Source organism: Rhineura floridana, chromosome 4 (assembly GCF_030035675.1).
Source record: "Rhineura floridana isolate rRhiFlo1 chromosome 4, rRhiFlo1.hap2, whole genome shotgun sequence".
NCBI lineage: Eukaryota > Metazoa > Chordata > Lepidosauria > Squamata > Rhineuridae > Rhineura > Rhineura floridana.
This window is the reverse complement of record NC_084483.1, coordinates 63,961,864-63,976,137: the sequence shown is the minus strand read 5'-3', so window position 1 is coordinate 63,976,137 and position 14,274 is coordinate 63,961,864. Positions and strand designations below refer to the sequence as shown.

The following is a 14,274-nucleotide window of genomic DNA, read 5'->3' as shown; positions in this document are numbered from 1 at the left end:
TCTGAAAATAGTTTTTTGTTTTGTTTCAAAGGCTCTGTAAACTCTACCTCAGAGGTACATTCACCACCAAATGTGGGATTAAGACGCAGTGGACAAATTGAAGGTGTGCGACAAATGCATAGCAATGCACCAAGAAGTGAAATAGCTACTGAGCGGGACCTGGTGGCATGGAGTCGAAGGGTTGTGGTGCCAGAGCTGTCAACAGGGGTAGCCAGGTAAATACAAGTCTCTTGGTATCAAGTCACTAAATTTGCATTGCTAGACTTACAATTAATCTTGGAAGTTATTTGTACATATTTCATTTAAAAGCACAAAACAGGTGTTATTCTTTACAGTAGATAATTTGCTTTTCTTAAATCCATATAACAAGCAGCGGTCACAAATTTATTACAAGAACAATGCAGGAGGAATTGCTGCACATACAGAATCTCTTTTTTTGCTTGCTGTGCCTGAAATATGTATATTTATATGCTCCTGGTGGTCTCCTTTTTTAAAAAACAAAACAAAACCCTCTCAGCCATGTTTGTTCCAGAGCATCTGCACCATTTAGAGTCCTGAACATCTAGCCTTGAATTAAAAATTCATAATCTTTTACAATGACTATACAATGTTGCAGAAAGAGATCATCTACCATACTGTTAGAAGTCCGTCTTTATGCACACAGAAGAGGGGGAAAAAACCCTACCTTTTGAAAATATATTCTGTGTGCTAAAATAAATTGTGTGCATTCTTGTGACCAGATAGAGCTCTGACATTTACATTACACTATTGTTCAGTGTTGTGGGTAGGAATAAATGTGAATTTAAATTTGTCATCTTGGAGAAAGAGGCATGGACTTTCACCTTTTGAGTGAATTAAAAATTTTAGTATTCTGTTTTAAAACTGGAGGAGTTATTAGATTTATGTTTGCATAACTACCTTGAACTTTATTCTGTCAAATGTGGGACAGATTGGAGTGTGTGGGCACATAGTTCCTACCTTCAAGAATTGGCATGGATTTTATAATTGACATGCAGAATTATACTGTAAAATACATCCACATTAATGTCTACATGTCTCTTTTGTAGTAGGCAGGAAGAATGGAGAACAGCAAAGGGAGAAGAAGAAATAAAGATATACAGGTCAGAAGAGAAAAGAAAACACATTGCAAGTACTCCTAGAGAGAACAAAATGCCGTCTTTACCTAAGGTAAGCAGTGCACTGTTGCCTCTAATGCACAGTGTCAAGTATGCTGCAGTCCTAAGCAGATTTACTTGAAAGTAAGCCTCATTGTAATTAGCAGAAATTATTGCTGTGTAGACCCAAATATAGTTTGGATAGAAGTACGATATCATGTAGAGCATGGCAAACCTTATGGAAAGCTGAGGACAGATGGATAATAGGATTTTGTAGTAGGTCAGCTCAGTAATATTGCATACTTTGTTTCTTTATCTTTAAGTGAGAATGGTATTGGTATTTTAAAGTTCCTTTGTATTTGCATGGGTAGGATAGGATCATGATAGAAAAGCCTGTATTTAAAGCCCCCCTGAGAAGCCTATGCAATACTCTGAGGGAAAAAAACAAAAGCATTGCTGCAATGATATTCTTAGCATATATCCTATAATCTTTAAATTGTGCTCGTTCAATACCAAAATAGTTGCTTCTAGCATATATGAAGACTTGTTCATATGTTACTTTTTTATACAGTCAGAAGAAAGGAATGAAAACATTTAAAATCTTATTTTCTGTTTCATTGTATGGTTATGAACAGAGTCATTTAAAACTGGTTCTGAATGGTTTTCTGACACCATTTGGAGCTTTTCTTGTCACTTGCGTGGATAAACCCAACAAAGCCCTGGTTAATCTCTGGAATGGGGGGATGCTCTTGGCATTTGTAATGATTGTTCCTAAATTTCTTCATCTTGGTTGCAGAGTTAAGCTAACACCTTGGTGGTATGAGGAGTTGGCAGCAATGAAATGGCAGGGATGGCTAGATTGACCGTGTCTGAAGTGACAAATCTGATTGAATATGAGATACAGCTCATCTTAAAGTCTACTTTGTCCTGATGATAATGACAAAGGAATCTTTCTTTTCCATCACCATAGTGTTTGGTCAGTCTTCCAGTGGAGCTGTTCCAAGTAGAACATCTTGACCCTCAGTGTGGACTTGGTCCACTGTGACAAATTTGCTAGACTAGCAGATAAAGTCGCTCCTCCTATTTGGTCTGTCTTGGATGCATTACTGGTAGATGTAACTTCAGCACTTGCTTGTCCAGTTATGTTAGATACTTTTATAATCTGCACAGCCTGAGGATATAAACAGGATTCTTGGAGAGGTGAGACCAACCACATGTACACTTACACTTTATAAGAGCTGCCAGAGTGGGTGTGGGTTGAATGTCTCTTGAGAGAGACTCATCTTACCCCTTTTTAATAGCCTTTCACTAGGTTGTTGAAACCTTCCTCTTTAGGAAGGCTTTTGGCTCATGAGTGGCTGCTCTTACACTGAGTTGTGTTTTAACTTCCTCAAAGCTGTTCAATTAAATTGTTGCAATGGCTGCCTGTACATTTCATTCTGCTGTATTTAGTGCTTTGTTTTAATTGATAGCTGCCTTGAACTGTATTAAGGAAAAGGTAGCATGTAAATGTGATAAGTGAATAAATGAAATGGCTAGGTTGCAGAAATGAAGGAGGCATAGCTATAAAACCATGGGTAGACCAATGGTTCCCAACCTTTATGAGTACAGGCCCCCCTTTGTAATCTCAAAAATGTTTGCGACCCCCCCACATGCTAATTGTTGTAATTTTAGTCTCTGTTAATTAAAAAAAGTACATAATAAAGTGTTAAATAATGTAACTTTTTATTCATGATAAAAACAAATATGATGATACTTACTACCTGCCCTTCACCAGAAGGTTCCAAGGCAGGTTACAGCAATATAAACAACTTTTAACAAATTTTGAAGGAAATGAAAAGGAGATAAAAGTAAACCACCCAGAGTGATGAACAAAGCCTGGTTGATGCCAGGGTATTTGAACTCTGATTTTAAGTGTTCCACCAGTATACAACAATGCCTCCTCTTCAGCACTCAGCTCAGGAAGCTCCATATGACAATACTAATAATGTGGCTAACAGACAGAATGTCAACAGGTGAAGCTTTCCCCATAATTGTATTTCCATACTAGAAAAGGCTTAATTTAATCTGTTTAATTAAGATACATCCAAACTCAGAGGAAGGCAATGGTAAACCACCTCTGAATATCTCTTACCACGAAAACCCTATGAACAGACTATCCAAAATGCAACACGAGATAGTGCTGGAAGATGATACCCCCAGGTCAGAAGGCACTCACCGAGCTACTGGAGAAGAACAAAGGACAAGTACGAGTAGCACTGTGACTAATGACGCAGCTGGGTCAAAGCCGAAAGGAAGCCCAGAGGCTGATGTGCACAGATGCGAAAAGAGCGTTTGGAGTTGTACGATGCACACAATAGGAACATGGAATGTGAGAAGCATGAACCAGGGAAAGTTAGAAATTGTCAAGAAAGAAATGGAACGTATCAACATTACAATACTTGGTGTGAGTGAATTAAAATGGACAGGAATGGGACATTTTCAATCAGGCAACTACAAAATATTTTATGCAGGAAATGAGAAATCAAGAAGAAATGGGGTGGCTTTAATAGTGGGAAGTGATGTAGCAAAAGCAATTAGGAGCTATAACGCAAGGTCTTGGTGAGTGATATCAATGAGATTAAATGGGAAACCTATCAACATAACCATCATCCAAGTCTACGCTCCAACGTCAAACACAGAAGAACAAGAAGAATTGGAGAGATTTTATGCAGAAGTACAAGAGGAAATTGATCACACACCAAAACAAGATATGATGATAATCGTGGGGGACTGGAATGCAAAAGTAGGGAACAGAGAAGAACTAGGAATTGTGGGGAAATGGGGTTTAGGAGACAGAAATGAAGCAGAAGAAAGACTTATTGAATTCTGTGAAGCCAGTGATTTGTTTCTTACCAACACATTTTTGAACAACCAAAAAGACGACTGTACACGTGGACATCACCAGATGGTCAATATAGGAATCAAATTGATTATATAATTGGAAACAGAAGATGGAGAAGTTGCATACTTTCTGCAAAAACAAGACCAGGAGCAGACTGCGGTACAGATCATGAACTGATCGTATCGAAAATCAAAGAACAACAAAGCACTCATAATGCCAAAATACAATTTAGATAACATCCCAGAAGAATATAAATATCAAATAAGGAACAGATTTGAGGCTTTAGACTTAGTTGACAGAGAACCAGAAGAACTATGGACTGAAGTCAGGGACATTATCAGGGAAGAATGCAAAAAGACAATACCTCTAGTTAAAAAGAAAGACCTCAATGGATGACTGAAGAAACTCTTAAAATGGTTAAAGAAAGAAGGAAAGCAAAAGCAAAAGGAGATAGAAATGCGGTCAGAACCCTAAATGCAATTATATGACTAGTATGTAGGGACAAAGAAAACTATTACAATAGTTATTGTATAGAAATAGAAAAGGACAACAAAATGGGAAGAACAAGAGCCCTATTCCAAAAGATTAGAGAAATGAAAGGGAAATTTAAACCACGAGTAGGGATGTTGAATAATCAACAGGGGAACACACTGACTGACTATGAAATAAAAGGAAGATGGAAGCAGTACACTGAAGAACTCTATAAAAGAGATGGCAGGATGACAGATTCATTCACGGAGGAACCATATGATGAAGAACCAGAAATTTTAGAATGTGAAGTGAAAGCTGCTCTTAAAATTCTTGGAAACAAATCACCAGGAACAGATGGCATACCAATAGAGTTGCTACAAGCTACTGAGACTGAATCTGTCCAAATTTTAAAAAAAATTGTCAAGAAATATGGAAAACTAAACAATGGCCCACAGACTGGAAGAGTCCAATATATATCCCAATTCCAAAGAAAGGGGATCCCAGGAAATGCAGTAATTATCGAATTATTGCCTTTATATCCCATGCAAGTAAAGTAATGCTCACAATTCTACAACAAAGGCTCTTACCATATATGGAGCAAGAAATGCCAGACGTCCAAGCTGAATTTAGAAAGGAAAGAGGCACCAGAGATCATATCACAAACATACGTTGGATAATGGAAAGGAGCAAGGAATTTCAGAAGAAAATCACCCTGTGCTTTATAGATTACAGCAAAGCCTTTGACTGTGTAGATCATGAAAAACTATGGAATGCTTTAAAAGAAATGGAGGTGCCACAGCATCTGATTGTCCTGATGCGCATCTTATACTCTGAACAAGAGGCTACTGTAAGGACAAAATATGGAGAAACTGATTGGTTCTGCATCGGAAAGGGTGTGAGACAGGGGTGTATTTTATCACCCTGTTTGTTTAATCTGTACACAGAACATATCATAGAGAAACCGGGATTGAACCAGGATGAAGGAGGTGTGAAAATTGGAGGGAGAAATATCAATAATTTAAGATATGCAGACTATACCATACTACTAGCAGAAACCAGTAATGCTTTGAAATGAATGCTGATTAAAGTTAAAGAGGAAAGCACAAAAGCAGGACTACAGCTGAACGTCAAAAAGACTAATGTCGACAGAAGATTTATGTTACTTTAAAGTTGGCAGTGAGGACATTGAACTTGTCAAGGATTATCAATACCTCGGCACAGTCATGAACCAAAATGGAGACAATAGTCAAGAAATCAGAAGAAGGCTAGGACTGGGGAGGGCAGCTATGAGAGAACTAGAAAAGGTCCTCAAATGCAAAGATGTATCACTGAACACCAAAGTCAGGATCATTCAGACCACGGTATTCCCGATCTCTATGTATGGATGTGAAAGTTGGACAGTGAAAAAGGTGGATAAGAGAAAAATCAACTCATTTGAAATGGGTGCTGGAGGAGAGCTTTGCGCATACCATGGACTGCGAAAAAGACAAATACTTGGGTGTTAGAACAAATTAAACCAGAACTGTCACTAGAAGCTAAAATGATGAAACTGAGGTTACCATACTTTGGACACATCCTGAGAAGACATGATTCACTAGAAAAGACAATAACACTGGGAAAAACAGAAGGGAGTAGAAAAAGAGGAAGTCCAAACAAGAGATGGATTGATTCCATAAAGGAAGCCACAGACCTGAACTACAAGATCTGAACAGGGTGGTTCATGACAGATGCTGTTGGAGGTCACTGATTCATAGGGTCGCCATAAGTCGTAATCCACTTGAAGGCACATAACAACAACAAAATTTCTGCCTGCCACACAGCTGTTATTGGCACAAGAGCCCTGCTCTCCCCAAATGCCAACCCTAAACCATGCAAACATCTCAAGAGTAAAAACAACAAAATTTGAGCAACTCAACGTATTTTAAAATATTTAAAAATGGATTTAAAATGAATATATAAAAACACACTAAAAATCTTGATAAACAGAAACAAAAATACACTGAGCACATGCAATTTCACATTTTTAAAACTTTATCCATCATTTTTTTGCTCACTTGCTGCCTTGGGTCAGCTACTATCTCTCAGCCTAACCTACCATATATGGCTGTTGCTGTATTGAATTCTGTAAGGCTTACTTCTGAGTAGACCTGGTTGGGAGTGCAGCAAAAGTCCTTGTATTATAGACATAATTTTTTAATTCCTTTAACCAAAATGATGTGTCTTTGTACTATAAAGCCCTGTGTTCCTCCCCTAGTAGTTCAGCTTCAAAGCTTCAACATAATCTTAGTCTGGTCTAATGATTGTAATTTGATTTACATGGGAATAAGCCCCATTAAATACAAAAAGACTTACTTCTGAGTAGGCTAGTATATATAGTATAAGTTAACTATTCAGTGAATGTTTAATGAGTGCCCAGGTGTGCATTCTTGGGTGGATGCTCCAGGACTCGATCCTTTTACTCTTTTGGCAGTTGCCCCCTCTTGGTGTCCCTCTGTCTCTACAGCCAGAGTTAATCAGCTGTTTGATCTTCCTTCACTGCCCCTGACAACAGAGGGAGCAGGGGGAGGTACTGGAGCTTAAATAAGTCTGGCCGGCCCCTTCTTTTGATGCACTCACTTGAGCGCTGTGCTGTTTAGTTCTCTGTGTAGTGGGAACTAACTGTGCCAGCTGGAAGGATGGAAGGGGAGGCAGAAACAGCTGAATGCACATGCAGTGCAGGCTCACAAGTTGGTGGTGCACAGGTCAGCCATTAATTAACTTTTAAAATTAATAAATAAATCTTCTCTTGGCTCTCTGCAACTCCCCTGGGATGACTTCACGACTCCCCTTGGGGTCCCATATCCCAGGTTGGGAACCACTGGCGGAACCACTCTTACCTACTGAGTACTTTTTATATTTATCACTTGATTTTGTCCAAGGTTGTCTTTGAGCCTTGTGGGGCCACAGGTGATTGTTCCTAGATAATTTCTTTACGCTCTGGAATTTGTTGCCAACTGATCTCCATCAGGCCCCCTCTCTGCTATGCTTTCGGCTGACCTTAAAGACCTGGCTCTTTACTCAGGTGTGGGAAGGGGTCAGGCTGGCAGAATGTAGTTCTTGGGGGGTTTAAATTCTGGCAGGTTGCAGATTTTTGGGGTTGAATGTCTCAGTTTTAATTTCATTTCTAATTTTTAGGATTTTAGTATTCTGATTGTCTATATGGATTGTACTTGTGTTTGGTTGTAAGTTGCCCAGAGTGGCAGATTAACCTCTGCCAGATGGGCGTCTAACAAATCTCATAAATAAATAAATAAATAAATAAATAAATAAATAAATAAATAAATAAATAAATAAATAAATAAATAAATAAATAAATAAAGATTTTAGGGGGAGAAATAGCTGAAATACTGACTTTTAAGAATGGGAGAGCGAAGTAATAATACATAGTTAGTATATCATTGCTATTACCTAATAGTTATAGGCAGTTGGGAAAGAGAATAAAAGTTAATTGTGAATCTTGTGTAAGAGCATGGGGTTGGTAACTTTTTTCTTGTGCATGGTGAAGATGATCTCAGATGGGTGATGAGCTCCACCTAGCGGTTGAAGGCAGGAAGATACTGATTGATTTTTAGTAGTCTCTTCTTTCCTTGGCTCTATCAATCAGTTATCTTTCTGCTTTCACCAGAGTGGTTTATTGTGTGCTCTCTGCTCCTGATTACCTGGTTCAGGCCTGTAGAATTGTGTTATTGGTTGGTTGTTCTGTCTTCCGTTATTTCTTTACTTCTTCAGATGTTCCTGTATTGAAAAAAAGCCCTCTTTATTCTTATAAACTACAGGGCCATTTTCAAGTTGGGATCTGCTTTCCTTCTGACTTTGTCTTTATTTCATTTCTGTTCTTCAAGTTTGATTAGTCCTTTAGCTTACTACTGCATTTTTGGTTTTTCCTGCTTTGTCTTTTTTTCCACCTGACATTTTGGATCACAAGAGTTATCAGAAGTGCTGCCAGTCTTCTCAGTCCCTGTCTAATTTGTCCCCCACCCCACTGGAATAGTTGTTGCCCTCTGCTTCCATATCCCTTTCCACAGGTTTTCTTTTCCTGCTGTCCCTGTAAACCCCGCTAGTGAGCCCTCCCCAGCCAACTCTTGCTGCACTTTGTGCATTTGAGAAGGCTGAAGCAAAGTCAGTGGAGCCTACTAAAAGTAGGAAGCTGCTACCACCAATAACACATCCTGCCTCTTCAGCACAGCAAAGCTTAATCACATTGGAAACATCCTCTGCTTTATCTCAGACACAATCTTCTGCAGTCTGATGTAGGCAGGGTGACCCTAGAACCAGAGTTAAGGTCATTCACCACCACAGGCCTGCAGGATAGGTGGGCAGGTTCTCATGGGCCCCATCTTTTCCCCTCACCAGTGCATGGGAACACTGTTGAGGAGGTGGAGGTGGTAGCCCAGCAGAAGCTACTTAAAGTGCAGCTGACAATTTTCAAAGGCTTTGCGCACGTCTTTACAAACACAGTAGCAATTGTCTGAAGATGAGGGCAGGCAGCCATGAGCTACTTCACTCCAAGCAGTATTCTGCACAGTCCTCGCCTAGGGACTTAATGGGATTCCTTGACAACAGCATAGCACAGTTCCATGCGTAGGAAAGCAGTCAGTCTTACATCATCAGTGGGCAGTCCCAGGGTTCCAATAGCACCAGAACTGATATTATTCCTACCACTCCTCAGCAGCCCTCACCTCTCCTTCCCTTGTCCGCTCAGATGCTTCAGCACCTAAGGGAGGTGTTGTGGGCAGATTTTTCTGGAGAATTAGCACCCAGAGCTAATCTTGCAGCAGTGCAGCATCCTCCCTCTATACCCACGCAACCTCAAGTTCCGTGTCATCAGGGAGCCCTGCCAGCTTCACAGGTTCTATGTCAGCATGGACACTTATTATTATTTATTATTTATTAAATTTATACCCTGCCTTATGGCCAAAAGGCCCTCAAAGCAGCTTACAAAAACACGAATATAGCAATACATACATCAATAAAATAATGCAATTCTCAAAATTAAATAACAAATAACATTATTAAAAGTAAAGAAAAAAACATTGAACCGCATTCAACCAGGTTTTTTATACTAGATATGCTCTGCTCCGGAGGTAGGACAGTCTCAATTTGAAAAAGCACAAATTGGCTCTTCTTCAGCTTTTTCAGGACCTGATCTTCATGACTCCTAAAAACGCCATCCTCCATTTTGTAACTTAGAGACAAGAGACCTTTCATTTTCCTCTTCATGCTTCTCTGGTCATGTTTGTACGCAGCAGCCATGTTGGTGATAACAGTCTTTTTCACTGCGTTCTGCTGCTCCTGAACTGCAGTGGTAAATGATGGGAGGACGCTGGTTTTGAAGGGACTAGTGCCTTGTAGATAACAGATGTTAGTATCTGAATAGCTGAGTAACCGTTCCTTAAACTAATCTTAAGCAAGCAACAATGTCAAGGGTCAGGCACAGCGTGCATGTGAGTTGCTTGCTTTGCCCTCATGGAAGAAGAATTTGTAGCAGATACAATATTCTAAAGAGACAATTGATGGAGCTTTGGTTGTGATCTCATCATAACTGGCATGGAGAGCTCCTACTGTACTTATCCTCACATCTCAGGCACTCTGCAAAGGAGATCACCATCAGCTGTGATGTTACCAGAATAACCTAATGCAGCAGTAGCTCCTCCTCCATGTCCTGAGCCACATGATGCACAATGAGGATTGGCAACATATTTGTGCTCTACTCACACTAGAGAGGTTCATCAGGATGCCTATGTAAACCCAGACCAAGACTTGCTGATTTTGGTCAAGGAGGAATGGAGTGGTACCTCTGATTCTGAGGAGGTAACTTCGAACAATATACTCTGGGACTCACACTATTTCCCTTTGCTTTGTAAGACACTGGAGACCTGTTTGGAGATACAGCATTGGACAAGGTGTTAATAGAGTCCAGGGACAAGAAAAATGTAATGCCATCTTCCAAAAAGAAAAAAGATGGGTAAACTTTTCAGAGAGCATCTCACCCATTTTTTCCTACCCAGTCTTTTCATGGTTTAAGGCTAGGCGATAAGGGTAGAGGTTTGTTCTTCATGTCCCTTCTGGTACCACCAGCACATCACCAACAGGGGCTGTCAAGCAGTCTTTCGGTCAATTTGGAGCAGCCACTCCATGAGGAGGCAAGCAATGATTCTGACAGTCCTCCCCCTGCAGTGGGAGGGCACCTACAACTACTTCCCCACAGGTGGCAACTTTACACGTTGGTTGACTATGTTTTTCAGTCTCTGAAGCTAGGGCTCTGGCTGCAGTTGATTTCTCCCCTCCTCCACATTTTGTACCTTCTCCACTATCATCTCACCTGGCCAAACGGCTCAGGATTCAGGAAGCCATGTCACCTTCTGCTCATTTTGGCAATAGAGTCTATCCCAACCAAGGAGAGATTTCAGGGCATCTACTAAATTTTCGTTACGGTCCCCAAGAAAGATGTGTCCTCTCAGGCAGTACTGGATTTGAAATCCCTGAGCAAGTATATCAACTACCGCAAGTTTCGGATGGAAACCCTCATGTTCATCAAGGAGGCTGTACATCACGGGGATCTTCTCTCCTCAATAGATCTCAATGAGGTGTATCTTCATGTCCCTATATACAGACCCCACAGATATTTACTGAGATTTGCAGTCAATGACCATCATTTTCAACACAGGGCCATGTTCTTTGGCCTTTCATCGGCCCCCAGGGTTTTCACCACGATTATAGTGATGTTGGTGGCCCACCTCAGCATTCAAGGGGTGTATGTCTATCCTTACCTGGATGACTTGCTAATTCTCTCCTCTACTCTTCCAAAAGCATGGGAGGACATCCAGCCGACATTGGCATATCTCAAGGATCATGGACTCTTGATCAACCAGGAAGAGTCACCTTTGTCCAGCCAGATCAATTCAGCACCTAGGAGCAGTCTTGGACATGGTACAGGGGACCCTGTTGCTGACTTTGGAAAGAATCAGCAAAATTCAACAGGCAGTAACTGTGATTTTGAAGGAAGTATCAGTGGATCTAATGCATCTGCTGGGGGTTTGGGGCCTTATGGTCTTGGAGATGCACACTCGCCAACTCCAGTGGACACTGTTGCCCTTCCAGAACAATATTGCCTCCTGTCATCACCTGCGGGTGTTTCTGAGCCAACATGTCTGGAGATATCTACTGTAGTGGGTAACGAACCCAGCCTTCAGAGAGGAGTTCCACTTCAAGATCCACCACGGATGATAGTGACCATAGATGCCAGCCTAATAGGTTGGGGGACATATGTGAGGGTCATATGGTGCAGGGAATGTGATCTTAGGAACAGACTCTTCTCACAATTAATCTTCTGGAACTATGTGCCATACGCCTGGTGCTACAGTATTTCATAAATGTCAGAGTCCTCTGGACAGTCTTGATAAGGGCCAACAGTATCATCATAATCATCATCATCAGTTTATTGCAGGCAACCAAATACAGGTTTTAGCCAGATAAAACACTAATATACAGAGGCAGTATCTAAAACCTTTAACAATGGTATCTAAAACTGTAACAAAAATTATAACACATACAGTGTTATATAACATAACAGTATAACAACATTTAAAAATAAAACTCAGATCGCAAGGCAAGCTTGTCTAATCTGAGCAGCTCTCACTGCAAATTTGGCTGTGCTGACCATTACAGATCTATCTGGGCTGGTCAACAAATATTTGATCTTCTCTATATCACTAGAGGAGGAGGAAATTGCCACTAGAAATTTCTCTATAAGTATTTCTTTCTTAATGTCTCATACAGTTTACAATGTAACATATAGTGGATGGTATCCTCTAAGAACATAAGAAGAGCCTGCTGGATCAGGCCAGTGGCCCATCTAGTCCAGCATCCTGTTCTCACAGTGGCCAACCAGGTGCCTGGGGGAAGCCCGCAAGCAGGACCCGAGTGCAAGAACACTCTCCCCTCCTGAGGCTTCCGGTAACTCTACCTTATGGCCACTGCAAATACAGATGTGCTCTCTAGGAATTCTCTTGTATCTTCCTTCAAGGAAGTTGGTTTTCATTGTCTGACAGCACAAGGCAGTAAATGCCTTGTGGAGAAAAGGTGGATTTAATTCAGACAGATATTTCTCTTCCTCATGATGCTCTTTAATAAGGGGAAAGGTAATGGAGAATCTAGATGAACTGATAGCATCCATATCCTCCTTTGCAAAGAAATCTTGAAGATGCCTTTTGATATAACATTGGCTGGACAGGATTCCTACAGCAATAAGTGACTCTAGATTAAGGCCATATTTCTGTAGCAATAATTTGGCATTATCTAGCCAAGTATTTTGAATAGGTAAATGTAGCTGCTCTGTTATACACAATTTGACCAGTTCATTTGAAGAGTAATTCACTTTTAAATTGCCACCACTCACCATATGCTCAGAGGCACGTTACCAAATTCTTCCAAGCTACACAGGAAGTGGATTGGACTGTGAAAGACCAACCCAAATTGTGTTTGCATTTTGACATCTTTGTAGGGCAGTCCAATATCTCAGAGAGGAGGTCAGGTCTCCTGCTCCCCTGGTGCATTCATTATAGCTTCCCAATTTCCCTGCTTTTTAAAGTTTGATAGAAATATATGTGGACTATAGGTACATTCTTAAACTGCAAGGTTTTTTGCCTATTAGTGAATTTCTCTGCTTTTTAATCTGAGAGGTAAGAAATGGGATCCTGTGCAAGTTTGCTGAGAATGGATTGATCATTTGCATGCTTATTGAGTTCAGTGGGATTTACTCCCCTGCAGTCATGCTTAAGATAGGTAAAACTGACCATGGAGAGGAGGAGGGGGAGGGGGAAGGAGAGGATTGGAGGGGGAGGGGAGGGGAGGGAAGAAGCAAGAGGAAGGGGATAGGAGGAAGGAGAAGGGAGGGTGGGTTTGACCAGTTGCATACTTTTTGAGTTCAGTGGGATTTATTTCTGTACAATCATCTTTGAAAATGGAAATGGTCTGCCTTCAAGTTGACCCCAATTTATGGGGACCCTCTGAATAGGGTTTTCATGGTAAATGGTATTCAGAGGTGGTTTTACCATTGCCTTCCTCTGAGGCTGTGAGACAGTGACTGGCCCAAGGTCACCCAGTGAGCTTTATGGCTGTGTGGGGATTTGAACCCTGGCCTTCCAGGTTATAGTCCAACAGTGACCTGGGGGAGGGGCAGGGAGGGGAGGAGGAGGGGAAGGGGAGGAGATTGGGTCGATGGGTGGGCACTAGGCAGAGGGGAAGCCCCTTTCCTTTCCTAAAGCAAAACATTGTATCATTGCTTTTCAGCGTTTCCCCCACCTTTTTATTCTACAGCAGGCACATGTAGCCTCCCACCCAAATTTAGACCAAAGCTGTGCCTGGCCACATCCACACCAGGCCTTTATTTCACTTTGGACAGTCATGGCTTCTCTCAAAGAATTCTGGGAAGTGTAGTTAGTGAAGGGTTCTGAGAGTTGCTAGGAGACGCCCTGTTCCCCTCACAGACATTCAATCAGAGTGGCTGACTGTTAAACCAGTCTGGCCACTGGAGCTCTGTCAGTGGAATAGGAATCTCCTCTCAGCACCCTTCACAAACTACACTTCCCAGGATTCTTTGGGGGAAGCCATGACTGTCTAAAGTGAAATAATGTCAGGTGTGGGTGTGGCCCCTGATTAGGCAAGACAAGCAGCTGAGAGTCTGGCTTTTAGAACACTGACAGTTGGTTCTTACTGAGCATGCCTGACATTATCATTGAGTTCAATGCTAAATTTCTTAAATTA

The 14,274-nt window shown here is 41.1% G+C and overlaps 1 protein-coding gene across 5 annotated transcripts in view; it reads left to right on the top strand.

The window, feature by feature from the left end:
* PHIP (pleckstrin homology domain interacting protein) overlaps positions 1-14,274 on the top strand; it is a 184,016-nt gene that overhangs the window by 73,785 nt on the left and 95,957 nt on the right. For all 5 annotated transcript variants that reach the window (XM_061623183.1, XM_061623181.1, XM_061623180.1 and 2 more), the window contains exons 19-20: positions 32-215; positions 1,068-1,188. In XM_061623183.1, the coding sequence (XP_061479167.1) occupies positions 32-215; positions 1,068-1,188 (305 nt within the window). The remainder of the gene's footprint in view (positions 1-31; positions 216-1,067; positions 1,189-14,274) is intronic.